The 20,182-nt window shown below is 35.1% G+C and overlaps 1 protein-coding gene across 10 annotated transcripts in view; it reads right to left on the bottom strand.

The window, feature by feature from the left end:
• The window catches only part of C2CD5 (C2 calcium dependent domain containing 5), an 87,982-nt gene that overhangs the window by 1,753 nt on the left and 66,047 nt on the right, over positions 1-20,182 (bottom strand). For 3 of the 10 annotated variants that reach the window (XM_087814764.1, XM_087814762.1, XM_087814763.1), the window contains 11 exons: positions 20,005-20,145; positions 18,007-18,070; positions 17,320-17,381; positions 17,009-17,107; positions 16,421-16,510; positions 15,858-15,945; positions 12,415-12,501; positions 3,823-3,873; positions 2,830-2,931; positions 1,337-1,527; positions 237-383 (listed from right to left, as the gene is read on the bottom strand). In XM_087814764.1, coding sequence (XP_087670890.1) covers positions 237-383; positions 1,337-1,527; positions 2,830-2,931; positions 3,823-3,873; positions 12,415-12,501; positions 15,858-15,945; positions 16,421-16,510; positions 17,009-17,107; positions 17,320-17,381; positions 18,007-18,070; positions 20,005-20,145 — 1,122 coding nt within the window. The other 7 variants (XM_087814766.1, XM_087814759.1, XM_087814761.1 and 4 more) reach the window with 4 other exon arrangements.

Raw genomic sequence — 20,182 nt, 5'->3', positions numbered from 1 at the left:
GTAAATGAAGAGCCAAACTCCCAAAGTACCCTGGAATAACTGGTCACCTGGGACGTGAAAACAGCATCTGACCCATGTATGACCCTGGTTATGCACATATTCTTTAGAACGTGTTCTAAGCATCGAGAATCAAAGGGCTCTACAGAGAAAATCTCTTTTGCAGGGGAGGGTGGCAGGTGGGAAGGCCACGGGGGAAGTTGGCCCGTTCTGGTCAGGGGTCTTTAACTGCCTCTTACCTGGTTCTTGTTTGGATTCTCCATGAAGACGCACTGCTTCATTATGTAGGAGACGACGGCGTTCCCCCCCAAGGCAGCCACATGAGCTCTCACCATGGCGAACACCTCAGCGATGAAAGCGTGCAGAAAACCACTGACGCCTCCTTCCTACACAATGCACAGGAAAATCAAACTATGCTTTACGCAAAAACATACACAAAATGTCAGAGAATATATGAAATCATCCTAAATGATCTTAATATGATGGATAATTTTAATGCCCTTTGTGAGGATCTGTTGCATGAATGAACAAACAAACCTTTACTGAACACACGCCTATGACAGGGATTACTATCCTTACTTTACAGATGATGAAACTGAAGCTCAAAGGCTTTGTAATATGCTCATGATTAGCTACGATCACATGACTAGTAAGTAAATGGCAGACCAAGAATTCAAATCGTTCCTCCATCTTCCACATCTCTCCCTATCAAATTGTTCCCATCCTCACTTGAATAAATTGATGATACATATAAACAATAAAACCTCCCTGCTATCCATATCTTCCTTTCTGAACCATGTTCTAGTCAGACTTGCCCTTTATCAGTTTCTCGAAAGTGTCAAGCACTTTTCCTGCCTCAGGGTCTTTGCACATGCTGATCCTGAAAGTTCCAAGGGTCGTCACCCAATTTTCTACCAGGATAACTCTTATCTAATTCTTTAGGTCCTGGAGGGCATGGACCTTCCTCAGAGACACCTTCCCTGACTGTCAAATCTAAAGCCAGTTCCCACATTATATTTTCTCATGGCCTCTGTTGTATCTCTTTATATTATTTATTATCACTAGTAGCTACATAATTATTTAATGTCCACGACACTCCAGTTCCACTATACTGTAAATTCCATCAGGTCAGGCGCTCTATCTGTTTTGTTCATAAGTCTTATGATAATACTAGCTATTATATGAAATTTGGTAAGTCTAATCTAGAATCAATTCAGACAGGTTATTGGGGGGGGGGAAATGTGTGTGCTACTTTTGGGGGGAAAAACTGAAACTTGTTCAGCTTTGTCACTAATATCTTCAATTCACAAAAATAATGAAATAACATCCATAAAATTACCTCACGTAGAGAAGTGGTTTCCCGAATAAAAAACATGTTAATTATCCCAAGATATTTAGTTATTTTTGCTCCAGGAATGAAAGAAAGAGGTGTCATCTTAACAACCCCAACTGTAGAATTTGCACAAGGTGGAGCAGAGCGATTCCGGAAATTTCCTTCACTCATTGGACTTGCTTTTTCAACTGTCACAGCTAAAATTGGAGAGAGAAGAGAAAGCACCAGGATTAGATGCCAGTAGCCCAGTTACGCCCCCAGGTTTCCTCCAAGTAAGTGGTGACAACATTCAGCTGTCTGTGAGGCTAAGCCATGTCATGAAAGACAGGAAATTATCATGCACTGCATGCAATTAAAAGAGAGAGAGAAACACAGAGGAGATGCTGGAATGGAATTCTTTTGGAAGAAAAATGGCATTCCTGCAAAAGAAAATGTTGATGCGGTGTGGCTACACATACAATGATCGGTATAAAGTGAAGAAAAAGAAAAAGCGGCAGAGCAATTAAAAATTATCTGCTGTGGGAACAAATTATTACAAAGAGAGTGTGAAAGTTGTTATATTTCCCAGTTTTTTCCATCTTTTTTCAGACGACTTCATCATTGTCAACTTGTAGATAAACCTTATGTTAACTAGTTGTGATAGGTTCCTTTTCCAAACCATTTTGATCAAACTCAACAATTTTAAAAACTTAAAAATGACCTTGGCTGTCTAAAAGTTGTTTATAAAATAACATAAATAATACCTACCACTAATCAAATAATTACCATAAGCCAGACACACATATATATATCTAATCCTTACAACAACCTAGCACTCTAGGTATTATTATCCTCATTTTCAACATGAGGAAACTGAGGCTCAGAGAAGTTAAATAACTTGCCCAAGGTCACACAGCTATTAGAATGGCACTTCCAGGATTCAGAACCAGATCTGACTGGTTCCATATCCTGTGATCTTTCCTCTAGAACAAAGCCTTCCCTTTTAATGTACTGTAAACTCTGACACTCGAATACATTTGCCTCAAAATCTACCAAAACACATGGAGTATAGATAAAGAACATATAATGATCTTGATTCTAACAGTGAGATAAGAGTTAACTACTTTCTCTCCAGAAATACCTTTCTTTTAGCCCTCTGATATCACCCTTAGTTAACTGACACATGTCATATGCTAGATAGTACCTTGGGTCCTGGGAGAGGGTCTTTTCAATAAGAGAGCTGACAATTTCCTTCCACTAGAAGAATATAATATCTATTTATATACTTTTAAAAATACCTTTACAAAAAGTAAAATTTTAAAAACACAATTCTACAGTTTAAATAAATCTAAAATCCCTTCAATAACGTCTGCTAACTGACCATTATTAGTCTGCAGCTTTCACACTCCAACACATGATTGATTGGCAATGTTATTACTGCGTGGAAAAGTCTAGCCTTCACCACTGGGAAATCAGGGATATGCTTCTCAGATCATAATGTGGTAGAAACATCCGCCTACTTGTCTTAATTGATCCGCGCCTTATGGTCTGAGCTTTCAGTTTAATGAGCTCTATCCAGCTGCTGCATCTGTCTGCAAAGGAACTGTAATCAACTGACGTTGCTGGAAACACAGACAGAAAACAAAGAAAAAATATGTATGACGTCTTTTACTCGTCATAACACTCCTTCCGATGACGTAATTTAACTGTAATACAGAAAAAGAATGGCCCCTTTCAAGTCAGGTAAGAAAGACAGTAAAGAGTCAAGCTTTAGACACTGATTTGTCCAAAACCAATTTATCAGTTAGCTGGCTGAGCGTTTTTGGTGATGTCATAGTTGTGTGGTCTCTAAGGGAAAACAGAAGCGGGGTTTCACAGAAATATCAGTGAAAGGACCATATACTATGTTTTAACTAACTTTCCCCCCCATTCTTTTTACTTTACAATGTTTCAGCTGTTTATATTTTAGGACTTTAACTTGCAATCCAAATTTTGTGAATAATTGCCTTCCCTATTTCTACTCTAAAATCAAAACTAAAAATGAGTGTCAAATGGTGAAGAACAGATGAAAAAAATCACTAGTGGACTTATCTTTTACTAAAATACCTTCTTTCTACCATGAGCACACAGGAAAGCCAAAGGGTGGCTTCTGTCCATATTTTCTTTCCATGTATGATTTTGGCAACAAAGCTTCTGATAACACATGGGAGGGCAGCAGGTGTGAGCCTAACAAGTTCTCCTTTTAAGAAAAGAACATTTACTACTACTGAACTAAAAAAATAATAATAATAAAATTATGAAAAAGATATTATTTTCAGAAACTGGGAAACTGTGAAATGCTAAAAAAATTAAATATTAGTTTTATTAATATTTTTGAGACACATTCTAACTACAGTAAAGCCGCATTTGGCGTCCATTCCACTGCCCAGTGCATTTCTCCGCGCCTGCATGTTGATGCACCACGCCAGAATGCCACACCTTTGGTGACTATTTGCTCAATTAGACGAACTCACCTCTCTGTGCAGCTGGTATACCTGAGTTAGAACTTGCACTCTCCAGGTGTTCTAATAAGACAATATGAACAACATTAGCTTGGATGCTAAGTACAAGCCAGTTTCTCTTCTTTACTGTTTGTAAATACTCTCTACAAGCCAGATGAACAGGAAGAAATCTTTATGGCTTCATTGTAAAAGCAAACCAAATAGAAGTATTTAGGTTTAAAACGCAATTTCTACTGACATATGAAAACTAGCTCAGTTAATAAATACCATGCCAAGGAAGACTATTTGTTAGTATAACACAAAAAGAGTTTCAGAAACTTTATAGACATGAGAAAAATAAACACAGTAACAAATGTTAGTAGTACGAAAGCAGGATGTGAGGTAACTGAGCAGAAAAAAGGGTCAATGAAATGGGAAGAAAATCTCAAATGAAACATGGAAGGGGAACATTTGCAGGGGGAAGAGCCAGTGAGATAAAAAATTACAGACAAGGCAATGACCGATGTCTCACAGACGAACACAAGCTCCTTACTAGCTATAAAACCCTTCCCTCGCCACCAACCCCTTCTTTCAAGGATTTCACTATCAACATCTTCCTTCAGTGGTATCAACACTCTGCAGAACAAAAAAGTGACTGTTCTCCATAGAAATAACCAGGAATCCCAATCACTTCCTTTCCAGTACCTCATAAAAGTATCATCCAGAATTTTCTCTGATATTTTATATTTTTTATTACAGATATGTAATGTATTGTACAAATTTAAACAGTACCATAAAAAATCATCTATTTCTAATGTTCAGGCTCTATCCACTTCAGCATATTTGAATTTTTGTTTCAAAAAATTTTATAATTGAAGGAATAGTGTTATCAAGCTAGAAATGGCTCATAAGAAACATTGAGGATTATTTAGGTCAGCCAGATTTTTTTAAAAAAATTATAAACTAATAAAATACATATTTTTGTTTCTGCCTAATGGGTTGATCTTTTGGTAATATTCTTAAATTAATAAAAGTTATAGTTTTCAAAAGTGAGATTTGTACAGAATGTTTCTGATAATTGGGTGCAATGGAAGTATCTCCCACATCACCCCTCCCCCATGTTTATAGGTCAAGTAACCACTAGCTAATACTGAGAGTAGAATGGTTGGCATTCCTATCACAATACAGAACCGACGAACAGACAGGAGCGCGAGGTGGGGTCCACGGAATCCCTGAGGGCACTATGCTGTGGACATGCCCTGATGAGCACGGCCTCAGAATGTAGGTCCAGACAGGGAGAGTCCTCTGGACTTAGGGTCCTCCGGGCACTGAAAGCCCAGGAGGAGATGGAACCTACAGAAAGAAGGCCAGACAGAACTGACATCCTGAGGCTGACCAGATCTCTAGGGACAACTCAACACAGAAACAGACCCAGCGCTGGGACAGCCAGACGCTTACCTATCCCAGGAGGGCCCCAGGGTTCTATATGCCCGTGGTGAGCGTAGAATTACAGAAAATATACTCAGCATTAGGAATTCTGTGAAAGTTTTTTAAACATAGGGGCAGGAGAGGAAGCTAAAAAAGTGTGAAAATCACTAAAATGAAATTATCTTCTGTACCTCAATATTATCTGGGTAATATGGGAGTCCCCAGTAGCAACCATACGTAAGTTAATGGCAAATGCCCACGAAAAGAGCTTAAAGGTAGAAAGTGTCTGTTCCCATCGGTAAATATACCAAGTGGAAAAAAACAAAGGAACATAATGATGTGTAAAATATTTGTGTTTTAAAAAAGGAAAATATAAAGTATCTTTGCAAAGACAGATAATAAGCTATTAAGAGCAGCTGCCTCTTGGGAAAGGAAATGAAGGGAGGAGAACACCTTACTGGACTAGATCATGTTTTGGCAGGAATTGAACTTTTCACCATGTGCATTTATTACTTGTCCCACAGAATTTTACAAAGTACGAGGAAGAGGGAAATAAAATCAAGGGAAAATACTAATTCCTGGCTCTCAAACATGAATGCGTTTGGATTAAAATAAAATAAAGAACTAAAATTTTAAAACTGGAGACATTCCTAAGGGAAAGGGCGACAGAGATTTATCTCACTTTATAAAAGTAGGTTCACCTGTTTATATACTTGCTAGGACCTTAATTTTCTCTGAGAAAGGCCCAGGGTGAGCAGCCCGGCAGCACCTTGGAGCGGCTCGACTGCCTCCAACATCTCCTGGCCTCGGGCTCTCGGCGCACTGCTCCTGGCTGCAGTTTGCCTTCCCAGGTAGCAGGCTTTTCAGAAGAAAAGGTACTACAGGTGTAAGCTGTCTGGCTCACTGACAAACTAGTAATGCTGATTAAAAAGAAATAAAAATTTAAAAAATACTTACGTAATCTCTAAGCCAATACTAAAAAAAGACACCACTTCATGTATAAGGAAAGAAATATTAAGTCTTTTGGGCTTTGTTGAGGGCTAACGCTTAGCTGTGGGCCATCTGTATGTCTATGTGGAAGAGCCTGAGACAAATACTTCTTATGTTAGGTCCCCGTCCTAGCTGCAAAGTCTCAATCAAGCCACATGGCAGCCTACTTTTCTTAGGATTTCCTTTCCCACTGAATACAATAAAATTATTATTTTGCTTTTTTAAGAAGTACAAGTAAGTGATAACCCTGTTATCCCCAAATAAATGACCCTGGAAAGTTGGCATGGCCACAGCGCGTGTGGTCTTCTTATCTGCCTGGTACAGCTATCGATATTTAACAAGCCCTAATGGTGTGGGGAGGCAACTCACCTGGTTAAAAGCAGTTTAGTGAAAATGAGAAAACTGATGACAAAAACAAAAAAAATGTAGCAAGGATTCTTCCTCCCTCAACGTGTTCCGATGCTTCTAAACTTTAAGACTTCCTTTTCTCCTAAATAGTTTGTCACACTAATGACAAAGGTATTGATTAGCTATGATCAAGTTCTACACTGACCACTAACTCTTGTGACCACTTATTCACTTTATGTCATTAGAATTTATAGATCTTTGCTCTTACTAATTAAAAAATATTTGAGACAATCTTATCTGGTTATCCTAAGAAAATTACCAAAACTAAAGAAAAATCCTGAAAATTATGAAAAGATTATCTGGCAGATTAAAATATATGCGGATCTGGAGTCTTTAAAAATTCATGCTGTATTTTCCTATTTAAACATTCTTAGTTTTAAGTTATGATCAAAATTTGGGTTTATGTTCCTTTAAGCACTTCCATCAATCTATAATGCATTGAGCTAGGTCTTATAAATATAAAATCTGGCTTATGACCAAGTTACATAAAGGATGTATATGAACATTCAGTATAAAGTTGTCCATTATGATATTCGAATATTGGTGGATAACAAAATTGCCATATTTTAGTTAAAAATTATTAAGGCATAAAGAAAGGTATAGATAGCTTCAATCTGGATCGTCCATAAAGGGAAACACTCAACCACAAAGGAAATACATACTTTAGGGGACAAAGACAATTAATCAGTTTATCTAGGTCGTCAAAGCTTCCAACTAAAGGTGTACCACATCCTAAGCCACTTGTCTTTTTTCTTCAATCCCTCTCTGTTTTCCTGCCTCCATTACGAGGTATCCACTCCTCCTCTCACTAACATCCTTTATATTCTCTTCCAAATAATCCCTGTTTCCTGTAACTCAATTACATTTTTCTTTGCTTTTTACTCCCTCTTCCTCATTCTGGATTTCACTGTCCTCAAGCTGCCTCAAAAAAGCTAAGATTCCGGCTGCCAGGGGTGGTTCAGTGGCTGAGCATCGACCTAGGATCCAGGAGATCGTGGTTCGATTCCCGGTCAGGGCACATGCCCGGGTTATGGGCTTGATCCCCAGTCGGGGGCGTGCAGGAGGCAGCCGATCAATGACTCTCTCATCATTGATGTTTCTTTCTCTCTCTCCCCCTCTCCCTTTCTCTCTCTGAAATCAATAAAGATATGTTTAAGAAAAAAAAAGCTAAGAGTCCTTGACTCTATTTCTCCATCTATTCTCTTTTCTTCCTTCCCATTTCATAAGTAAGTTTTCCACACATTTTCCTCTTTAGTTTCTATTTTCCTTTCATTCTCCTTCTCCTCAGCAGCTCTTCCCTTTCAGAGCCTCCCATGGGTTGTTGTGGCCATCAGTACCATGGAGAGCTTTTTATTATTCATACCATTTGGTCATTGTGACAAAATATATTTTAAAAAGAGAAAGAGAAAGCAGGCATGCAATGAATTGTTAATATATAAAGATATTTTAGTCAGCATAAAGATTTATATATTAGTTGGCAGGAAAAAAATGAAAGCTAACTTTAACATTTTTATAGGTTTATATTTCTAATTGCTGGTTTAAAATAATGTGAGGCAAGTCACTAAATTTTGAAAGTTAAGCTCATTTAAAATCAAATTTAACAAAAAGAAAGAACAAAAAACCTAACTCTTATAAGCCTACAATAATAAAGATAAAAAACTTATCATGTGGATACCTAATTATGGAGTACAACACATTAAGGGAATAAGCCAGCTTGTTGTCTTTTATATTGAAATCCAGATTTTGGCCTATGCTTGCCACATTAGTCAGCCCCTGCTTAATGAAAAGAGTAATCTTGCCAGTGTATAGCTTATGCCACTGAGCATGAGGAAATCATGCCAGCATAAAGCAAAATGAAAGTAGGAACAAGGTGGGTATAAAAAACTTTCTTCTATGCAGTATTATCCGACAGTATATAAAAACTAATATTGACTTAATTAATGCTTTAAAGTCTTAAAACTCTCAGAATTTTAATGAAAATGGCTATCCTATTATAGATTTATAAAGTATATGAGATTTATTTGTAATAGTATATAATTCATACACTTTTGTCATTAATGTAAGTTCTTAAATCCTACAATATGGTATCTAATATCTCAAGATTTATATCTTTAGAAATGTATCTAAAGGAATGTGCTAACCTTTTATGAAAATTACACGTATAAAATTCTGGAGATTTACTATAATCTATGAGAAAAGTTTTACTGATTTATTTTTTACTTTTCACCCAGATTATATTCATTCAGATTTCCCCATTTTTACTATATTTTTACATGCATATATATATAAATTTTTAAGGCCTCTTTAAACTTTTTCAGAGAAAAACTGAAGTGTAGATATTAATAGTTAAGAAAAACACTATGAAAGTGGTATAAAAGTTTGCTATAGCCATCTTTTTTCTCATAACACCGCCTCGTGTGTAAATAATTTATGTCAATGCCACATCATCTATGATACTCACAGTATTCATCAAAATATTTTGATGACCTTCACAGAATAATGTCCTTTAAGAAATTACTTCAGCTCAGCACCTTTTAATATTTCAAATCAGAAAAATCAAGATAACTAGCAAGGTAACACCAAGTCCACCATAAATTTGAGACATACCTCAAACTATTTTGTTACCTTGAGAAACAAAACCAAATATAACAAAAGATGGAAGGGGAAAATTGAACATGGATGGACAATTCAGGCCCAGGCTTACTCTATACACAGAATTAGGATACACATAATTGAAGCATCTTTTCTTCACATAATAGTCACTCATTTCCAACAACACGAAAAGACAAGAAAAGGTTTATCTACAAGTGAAAAGATGGAAATATTAATAAACGTACTGTGCTTAACTTAGCTCTTGAAACTATTCTGTCAACATAAAAAGAAATTACAATTTTAACAAATCATCCTATTTGTGATAAGAACATAAGAATAAATTAGAATCCAAAATTTTCAGAATTAAAAAAAGAAAAAGCTCTATCAACTTAGCTAACTGAACTAAAAAAACCTATAAAATTATATTATTTATTTACTTCTCAGTATTAGTAGTTGGCTTTTAAGCCTCTTCCAGTTGCACATAAGGAAGTAGAGACATTTTTGAGCATTTATTCCTAGCACTCTTACCTTTCCCTCTCCTGCCTGTTTCCTCTGAATTGTGACACAACTTTTCCCAGATATCTCTACTGACTATACAAAGCCTTTCTTCATGTTTCAATGCCCAGTTGCTATTCACCTTATAAGGCTCTATTATAACATTCTTTTGACCTTTTCAAAATTCGTCCTATCCTCAAAGCATCAAGAATACTTTCTTTAAGATAACTTTCAAATCAATTTGGTACAGCCCATGTCCTCCTGAAAAGACTTTGAGGGAGCAAAGACAATAAATAAGCATGCAACATAAACCACAATTTACAAAACTATTCACAACAGGTACAGATAAACTTTTTAGTGTTCACTGATGATTTTGAAATGCAATATTCAAGGAAAAGCACATAGGTTTTTCAGTTAAGCACTTAGTATAAAAAGTTTTATATACATTAGTATTGGTTGTGATGATACTGATCATTATGAAGATGGTGATGGTGATGATGATGATGATAATAAAGGTGAAATGATCTGATTCAGTTGTTTTCCAACTTTGAAACCTTTCTCCAAACAAAATCACATGTAGAAAACAGATATGTACAAGCACACTGAATCAAAGCTCCCTAGTTCAGAGGTAGGGCAGGGGGTCCAGAGACCTATCCACTCACTCCCCCGCCCTCCTCAGCTCCCGCCCTTCCCACCCCGCCTCCGGGAAGTCGTGAGGCACCTCTGAAGAAACACTATGGTTTAAAACATTATTGGTTTAACTGGAAGCTATTTGGAAAATTTTAAGCTCAGTGCGACTTTAGGCATAACTTAGCTTTTGATTTGTTTTTAGTAATGGGAATATGTTAATAATTGAAGAACCACAAACTACAGAAATCCAGGGAATGAGAGCATTTTAAAGGCCAAAGGGAACCTTAATCCTTTCACATTTTACAGATGAGGAACTGAGCTTTAAATTGGCCTAAAGTCTCACACTTAGCAGCAGCAGAACTGAGAAGAAATCCCAGATCTGTTGCTTTATTACTCCCCCCATGTCCCTCTCTACAATCCTTAAAATGAACTGTGAATATTTTAGGTACTGTTCAGTTATTACTTATTCCACTCAAATTCTTCTTTCCGTGTTCTTCAGTTCACACAGTATCATTTGTACAAAATATACTAATGACAAGAAATACTAGTTATAATTACCTTTGAAAATATTTTGAAAGCTATTGCAGAGACTGTAAATTGTCAATACAGATAAGGCAAATTTACAGAGTTTAAATCTAATCTGCAGAACTCAGTAGCTATTAATGACATAATAAAATATAGCTAACAGGAACTCTAAGTACACATATATAGTCCTACAAGTTAGCAATTGATCAAATCTTTTTTTGTTGATTGGTTTTTGTTTTGTTTTCCCCCCCCTACATTTCAGGGTAAAGATAAATAAAATAACTAAAAGTGGTTTAGAACCACCCCTGTGTTAAATACAAGTTTCTGTATAAAGTAGGTATTTTAAAAAATCCTGTCTAGTCAGTTCAAGGGAGATTTTTAACAGTTCTACTTTTTATTCTGGAAGCTATATTTAATTTATAAAGCTGAACTCAGATTATCTTTGGATTTGATTTTTCCTCTCTGTTCTTTCAAGGAAGTTGAAGTATGCAAAAATTCTCCATGGAGTCCTAAACTAGAATTTTAATTTAGACAAAAAGGAAAAAGGACCACAGTTACCATGTTAGAAAGTTCAGAATTTTAAAGGAGCTCATTTTTTCATCTTCAAATTAGAGACAGGATATTCACTTACATGGATAGGCTTTGCACTGATTTAGTAAAGACTCTACTGATATACATGCAATGTGATTATAAAACTATTCTTTATTACACTTAATTTGGTATCAGATAATATAACTGATAAGTAGAAATCATAAAGTAATTTCACTTGTATTATATAAAATATAATTAGAAAAGCTAATATGGTTTTAAAAAACAAATGCATCATTTCTCAGAATAAAACATTTAGGAAAAACCGCAAATGACATTTATTATATATGTAATGCTATAAAATAAAGTACAATAATCCTGTAATTTTATAATAAAAATTGCAGTGAAATCAGAAGAAAAATGGGGGGAGGAACTACCCTTTTCTCCAAAGAGTGTTAGATCTAAGTAGATTTACTGTTATTAACTTAAGAGACAATCATTTTACAGTTGAAAAAATGGCAGCATCTAAAAATGTACCTCAGTTGTACCCAAGGCACCTAAAAGACAAAGAACATATCCCTTTCTCATGTTACTATTACCACCCAAAACCTCTCCAAATACCTCTGAAGAAAATAAGTAGTTGGCTGTCATTTCAAAATGAAAATTTTTGTAACGGTTCAAATGTTGCTAAAAAAAAAAAAATTACCAAATATAATATAAATTTCAAATATATCATGGGTAAATAAATAATTATTATGGGAAATCAAAATCTCTGAAAATAAAACTTTAATACATTTGATATATAAAAATGAAGCCTCGTATGAAAAAATACCTCAATAATATATGTTGAGATTACTTGAGAAATTAAAATAGGAACATTACTTTCTCCCCTTTATGAACATGAACATACAATGAGGGAATGAAGAATAAATCTTCATCTCAAGATTAAGTAAGATTATCTACAACATCAAAACATGTAAAAAACCTAGGAACTAGGATCTGCATTTGCATTTCCCTCACTTAACCAACCTTTAGCTGGTGGGAAAGGATGAGGAGGAAGCGAATCTGAACAGAGTTCCAGTGGAAACTGCAGGAGTTCTTCATTATCTGTAGAGGCTTAGAAGCAAGAAAAACACTAGTTATTCAGTAATAATCTATTATTAACTTTTTAAATTAAGAATCTGAGATAACAGATTATAAGAAAATACTCTGAACATCTATAGGCCAACAAACCGGACAAACTGGGCAAAGTGGACAAATCCTAGAAACATACAATCTGCCAAAACTCAATCAGGAAGAATCAGAAAACCTGAATAGGCCAATAACAAGGAAAGAAACTGAAACAGTAATCAAAAAACTCCCAGTAAACAAAAGCCATGGACCAGATGGCTTCACAGGTGAGTTTTACCATTCAAAGAACTAACACCTATCCTCCTCAAACTATTCCAAAAAATTCAAGAGGATGGAAGATTTCCAAACTCTTTTTATGAGGCTAGAATTATCCTAATTCCAAAACCAGATAAAGACACTGCAAAGAAAGAAAACTACAGGACAATATCCCTGAAGAATGTAGATGCTAAAATCTTCAACAAAATACTAGCAAATAGGATCCAGCAATACATTATAAAAATCATACACCATGACTAAGTGGGATTTATTCTGGGGATGCAAGGATGGTTGAATATTTGCAAATCAATAAACAAGATAAACTACATCAACAAAATTAAAGATAAAAATCATATGATCATATCAAAAGACACAGAAAAACTATTTGACAAAATCCAGCACCCTTTTATGATAAAAACTCTCAGCAAAGTGGGAATAGAGGGATCATACCTCTACACACTAAAGGCAACATATGACAAACCTATAGCCAACATCATACTCGATGGGCAAAAATTAAAACCATTTCCCCTAAAAACAGGATCAAGACAGCGGTGTCTGCTTTCACCACTTTTATTCAACATAGCACTAGAAGTCCTAGCCACAGCAATCAAACAAGAAGAAGAAATAAAAGGCATCCAAATTAGAAAGGAGGAAGTAAAACTGTCATTATACACAGATGACATGATATTGCACATAGAAAATCCTAAAGACTCCACCAAAAAACTGCTAGATTTAATAAATAAATTTGGCAAAGTAGCAGAATACAAAATTAACACCTGGAAATCGATGGCATTTTTATACAACAGTAATGAACTCTCAGAAAGAAAAACTAAAAAAACAAACCCATTTACCATTGCATCAAAAAAATAAGATACCTGGGAGTAAACTGAACCAAGGAGGTAAAAGACCTGCACTCGGAAAACTATTGAAAAAGGAAATAGAGGAAGACACAAACAAGTGGAGGCATATACCGTGTTCATGGACTGGAAGAGTTAACATCATTAAAATGTCCATACTACCCAAAGAAATCTACATATTCAACGCAATCCCTATTAAAATACCAACGACACATTTCACAGATCTGAACAAATATTCCAAAAGTTTACATGGAGCCAAAAAAGACCCCGAATAGCCATAGCAATCTTGAGAAAGAAGAACAAAGTAGGAGGTATCACAATACTGGATATCAAACTATACTACAAAGCCACCGTAATCAAAACAGCCTAGTACCGGGACAAGAAAAGGCATATAGACCAACAGAACAGAACAGAAAACCCAGAAATCAACCCACACCAATATGGTCAAATAATATTTGACAAAGGAGGTAAGAGCATACAGTGGAATACAGATAGTCTCTTCAATAAATGGTGTTGGGAAAATTGGACAGGTACGTGGAAAAAAATGAAACTAGACCACCAACTTACACTATACACAAGAATAAACTCAAAATGGATAAAAGACTTAAATGTAAGACGTGAAAGCATAAAAGTCCTAGAAGAAAACATAGGCAGTAAAAGTCTCAGACATCTCATGTAGCAGTATTTTCACTGATAAATTGCCTGGGGCAAGGAAAACAAAGGAAAAATTAATAAATAGGGCTACATCAAACTAAAAAGCTTCTGCACAGCAAAAAAAATCAAGAAAATGAAAAGGAAACCTACTTTATGGGAAAACATATTCACCAATGATACATCTGATATGTGGTTAATTTCCAAAATATACAAAGAACTCATACAACTCAACACCAGGAGGGCAAACAATCCAATTAAAAAATGGGCAAAGGACATGAAGAGACACTTCTCCAAAGAGGTCATACATGTGGCCAATAGATACATGAAAAATGCTCAACATCACTAATCATCAGAGAGCTGCAAATTAAAACTACAATAAGGTATCACCGCACACCTGCCAGAATGGCTACCATCAATAAATGAATAAACAAGTGCTAGTGAGGGTGTGGAGAAAAGGGAACCTTAGTACACTGATGGTGTGAATGCAGACTGATGCACCTCTGTGGAAACAGTATGGAGTTTCCTCAAAAAATTAAAATTGGAACTGCCTTTTGACCCAGTGATCCCACTTCTAGGGCTATATCCTAAGAATCCTGAAACACCAATTAGAAAGAATACATGCACCTCTACATTCATAGCAGTGTTATTTACAATAGCTAAGATCTGAAATAGCCCAAGTACCCGTCATTAGATGAGTGAATAAAAAAGCTGTGGCACATTTACAAAATGGAATACTATGCAGCTATGAAAAAGCATGAGCTCTTACCCTTTGAGACAGCATGGATGGACCTGGGAACTATTATGCTAAGCTAAATAAGCTAGTCAGAGAAAGACAAATATCACATGATCTCACTTATATGGGGAATCTAATGAATAAAATAAACTAACGAACAAAACAGATCTGGAGGTATGGATGCATGGAACAGAATAACAGATCTCAGGGGGGTGCGGGGGGACAGGAAGAAATTAACTGAAGAACATACATACATATATATATAACCCATGGACACAGACAATAGATGGGGAAGGCCTGATGTGGGGTGGGGGGGTGGGTAGAGGGGGGCAAAAAGGGAGAAAATGGGAGACAGCTATAATACTGTCAACAGTAAAATAAATAATAAAATAAATCAAAATCCCACTCTTTACACCTAAAAAAAATGATACTTTCTAAATTTTACTGAGTAAACAACTCCAAGAATCTGTTGAATATTATGGGATCTTTCCTGAGAAAAACACGTGATGCTTATTACAACAGTAGTTTTTCAAATGCTTTGAGGACCTCCTTAGAGGTACTAGGATAGGAAACTTAAATTGCTGCAGAATTAATATGATAAAATTTAAGTCTATAAAACAACAGTGTCTCTGTGCATACCAGTCAACCACCTATTCATTTGTAAAAAGTATCAAGTCAGCCATATGCTTACCCACGCCATTACCTTGATTAAAGATAAACAAAAAGTGGCAGATTCTCTTCGGGAAACAATTCGTATATTTAATCTACCTCTCCTCTATATTTTATCACTGAACTATAATGTAGAGAAACATGAACTATGGTCCCATTCATCATAGATTTACCTCTTTGCAATGACTTTTCAGCATGTGTTTTTGTGGTCTGTAAAGCCTGATTTTTGTCAAAAGTTATTGCAACTGCTGTGACTGTAACCTAGAATCACAGAAACAGTAAGATTAGCAAAATAATCATTGCCAAAATAAGTTTCTGACACATAGTATTCAGTACCATGGAACAACTTATACGAATTGGCTAATCTGCCTTTCCTGGTCAACATTCTCAGTTAGAACTATACATCAACTCAGATATTCACACTGCGACTAAGCCCAACATGTATACTTAACCATAGATATTCCAGAAAGAGCTCAAGAGCCTTGTCTAAAGGATGGGGACTGGAGAAATCACACATAAGTACAAATCCTACTGTGTGTACACTGGAGCACAAATGTGATTCCACCTTCAGATAACTAGAGTTCACAAAAATGAAATATACACAGTCTGCTTCATACTAATATGTTTCAAAATATTTTGAAGTAAAACAGCTTATACTTATTTAATTATGGCATATTTATATTGTAACAGATAAAAGCTAGAAATCTTCTTTGATAGCAGACTGAATCTTAATTACCTGAATTAATTCATCCTCAGGCAGAGATACTGTAAAATTTACATGGCAAAGGCAGCAGGGGATCATAGACCGTAGTTTAAAATACAGGCTCTATACAATAGAAAATATTAGTCATATCATTTCTTTTAATTTAAAAATTTACAAAAACTGACATTTTAATGCACATTATATTATAGCAAATGGAAAGTTTAAAGGATTAAAACAAAGCTAGTCCACTTGTTTTGTCTATCCTTACATTAAGAATACATTTTTTAATATTACAGCAGACAATAAGGTTTAATCATATTTATCAATGTAATAAAAAATAAGAAAAAGGTATTTTGAATTTACACATGTACAACAGATTTCTATGAAGTTTAAAGCTATGACATAACTTAAAATATATTTCTTTTCTAGTATGGTATATTAAGATAGAGAGGACAACTTTAGCATTATACCTGATGACAGAATTAAGATTGATATGTAGATAAAAAATAATTCAGCCCACAACTGTGTAAGGTTTTCCAGACAATATATATGCCTTTTCATTTTTAATTTCATGATTCTTAGGAGTTTTAACTAAAGTACAGTTAGTTAGAAGGTTCCTACCTTGAGCAAATTTTCACAGAGATCATTAAAGTTCTTATTGAGGGCTTGATTAGTCAGGTTAAGGCTGCTTAATCGGATTACTCTTACTGATGTGAACATCTATATATGGGAGATATGATAGCATGTCATTTTATTAATAACTGTAACAGTTAATAAAACTGCCATATCATGGACAATAACAACGAATGTGGTATGAAAAAGGGTACCATTTTAATTGCAATAAGGAGGTGAAAAAGAAAACATATATTAAGAAGGAACTTGCTAAAATCACTTATGTTTTATTTGCTTAAAATTAAAAATGAAAGGTTCACCTGTATTTCAGATGTCCAATTATTTATCCCAGGCATAATTTCTGTATTGCAACTATAAAAGCCTGTCAAAATAAATTACAGTTAAAACATATGGTAATAGTTATTTTTGTGTTAAAAAGAACATTTTTCAATTATTACATGAAGTTCTAACTATAAGAACCATTTATGCCCAGCTGGGTGTGGCTCAGCAATTGAAGATTGACCTAGGATCCAGGAGATCGCGGTTCGATTCCCGGTCAGGGCACATGCCCAGGTTACGGGCTCGATCCCCAGTCGGGGGAGTGCAGGAGGCAGCCGATCAATGACTCTCTCATCAACATTTCTATTTCTCTCTCCATCTCCTTTCCTTTCTCTGAAATCAATAAAGATATATTTAAAAAACAAAACAAAAACAGAACCATTCATTCTTTTTCTAAAACTTCATACCTTCAGAAAACTTTAGACCATCTTAATAAGTTATCTGTTTTTTAAAAATGTATAATCATAAAAGGATTAAAAATCAGTTCATTTAAGTTCTAACATAAATATTTTAAAACTCTTTTCCCCCTTGAAGCAGCAAAGCACATAACAGGGTGTAACATTGATAAAATCCTTAAAATAAAGTTAGTACCATAATAATTACGAACTAAAGTACTGCTGTGCAAAAAAAAAAAAGTCTCATCTCAAAGGTAACTTTTTTCTTTTTACCTGAAGGAGGAGGAACATCAGTAAGGAGGGAATGTACATCTTCCATAGCATCTGTGTCATCAATCTGAAAATAGAAAGATTAAAACTATTACATAAATAGTAAATATATAATCATTTTTAATTAAAAAATTTTCTTTAAAAAATAGAAAACAAGCCAAAAAAATAGATCTATTTTTCTCTAAGTTAAAATATAAAACTTGAAAAAAAATTTTCAAATATCTGTATGTTTCTCCATAGTAATAATTATAAATTCTTCTAAGTGAAATATTTTATATTTAGTTTTTAAAAAACAAGCCTTTTCTCAATCCTTTATGAGGGCATGTTTCAAAACATACCTTCAGCAATCATTATCTCTATTTGTTTAAATAAATATAGTGTAATTAAAAAATATCTTTTGACTAAATGCACAACTGCTTTAAAATAAAATTATGTCGGGATAAATTTAAAGGCATGTCTAAAAAAAAATAAGTCCAAATCTGACTTTTCTGATATCACAATATTCCACTGTGAATAAGAAAGAATGAAACGATCCAATTGGACCCATGCTGACGTTCATCTGTTCATCAGGGGTCTAGGTCGATTCACACACTCCAAGCTTTCACTCACATCACCCCTGCGACTCCGGGACTCCCTTTGCTTCCGCTCTACCTTAGCTGCCCACAGCCATGGCCACACCTTGTCCCTACTCCGAAACCACTCCACACCCAGATCTCAAGCATTCTCCAATTACAATGTCTTCTTGTCCTTTTTCTTCCTGAATCTGCACCTTGCCCCTCACCCCCCGTCTTTTGCCCACGTTTGAAACACTTCTGTTCACTACTTAACCAGGATCCCAGGATCAGAAATATCAATGATGCTTGTGATCAAACATCAGGTAATACTAAGAATCACCTGGCGAGTTTGTTAAACAGATTCCTGAGCCCCACCATTAAAATTTCATTTACTAGGTCTGAAGCAAGGGCCCCAGAATTTGTGTCTTACAAGCTCTCAGAAAGGGCTGATGCTACAGGTAGTCACAGCTCACTTAGAGCAGCACTGCTCTAAACAGTACCATGAATCCTTTTACCTCCTTAATCTGACATATTCTTTACCAACTCCCATTATTTTTCCATTCTCAGACTGTAAAAAAATATGAGAAAAAGCACAAATCCATACAGTTTGAGTTTTCTACAAATTAACACTCTTACCTCAGTGAAGCCTTGTGCATCTCCCACGGCTGACATCCTGCTCCCATTCATAGGCACTGTTCTAGACTCTTCCGAACTCCAATCCCATTCCAATACAAGTCTACCATCAGTTTCCTGCTTCACTGAGATCAAGGCATCTGACTTTTTCTCTCAACTGGCACCTTACAGAACATTTCTGAGCATCCTCATTTATTTTCCTTTCCTTCAATATTAAAGGAATCTATCTCTTTCAAAGCTAACAGTTCCAGAGAGGACGGCAAGGGGAGCAGATTTGTGAGGGAGGAGGCTCCCTGAACCTTTTGTACCACATTTATTCTCCAGAAAAGCTAGTTCTGAATGTACTTTTATAATGAAAGTTCAATGACATCCTTTGAATTCAGTAAGAAAACACTACATTCAGAATTCACAGTGCCTATATTAATACATCTAAAAATGTTATAATTATAGTAAAATGCTATAACATATAAAGCAGGGAATTATAGTAAGTGAAAGAATAGCACTTTAACTTCTGATTTAAATTCATTCAAGTTTACAAAAAATAGCTCCAAGAGTTTAATATTATTTTAATTTTATTTCAACCCATACATTAATTTTTCTAGAACCACTTGCACTGTTATCAGTCTTTTGGTGTCAAACAAAAAATGTATTACTAAGTTCTGATATTCTCAAGTTTATTGTAATTTTTATAATAATATATTTTTTATATTTATAACAGTTGTAATGATACAAAAGAATCACATCAATTTAGGATTTGATTATAAAAATGTACATCTTCTAAAAACTTTAAGAAATTACTCCAATGCAATAGTACCTCCAAAACAAATGCGTCTTTTTTCCCATGTGAAAGGTCCAATTCTGTAACTTCATCAGAGCTTTCTGATTGAGATCTTAGAAGTCTTGAGCGCTGTCGAGGTTCTGGGATGGGTGATCCTATAATTTCTTCAGATATCTCCTAAAAGAAATATAATTGCTTTATATTATGTAAGACC

This window comes from Miniopterus natalensis, chromosome 2, assembly GCF_054644295.1.
Source record: "Miniopterus natalensis isolate mMinNat1 chromosome 2, mMinNat1.hap1, whole genome shotgun sequence".
NCBI classification, from domain to species: domain Eukaryota; kingdom Metazoa; phylum Chordata; class Mammalia; order Chiroptera; family Miniopteridae; genus Miniopterus; species Miniopterus natalensis.
This window is presented reverse-complemented; position numbering and strand designations above follow the sequence as displayed.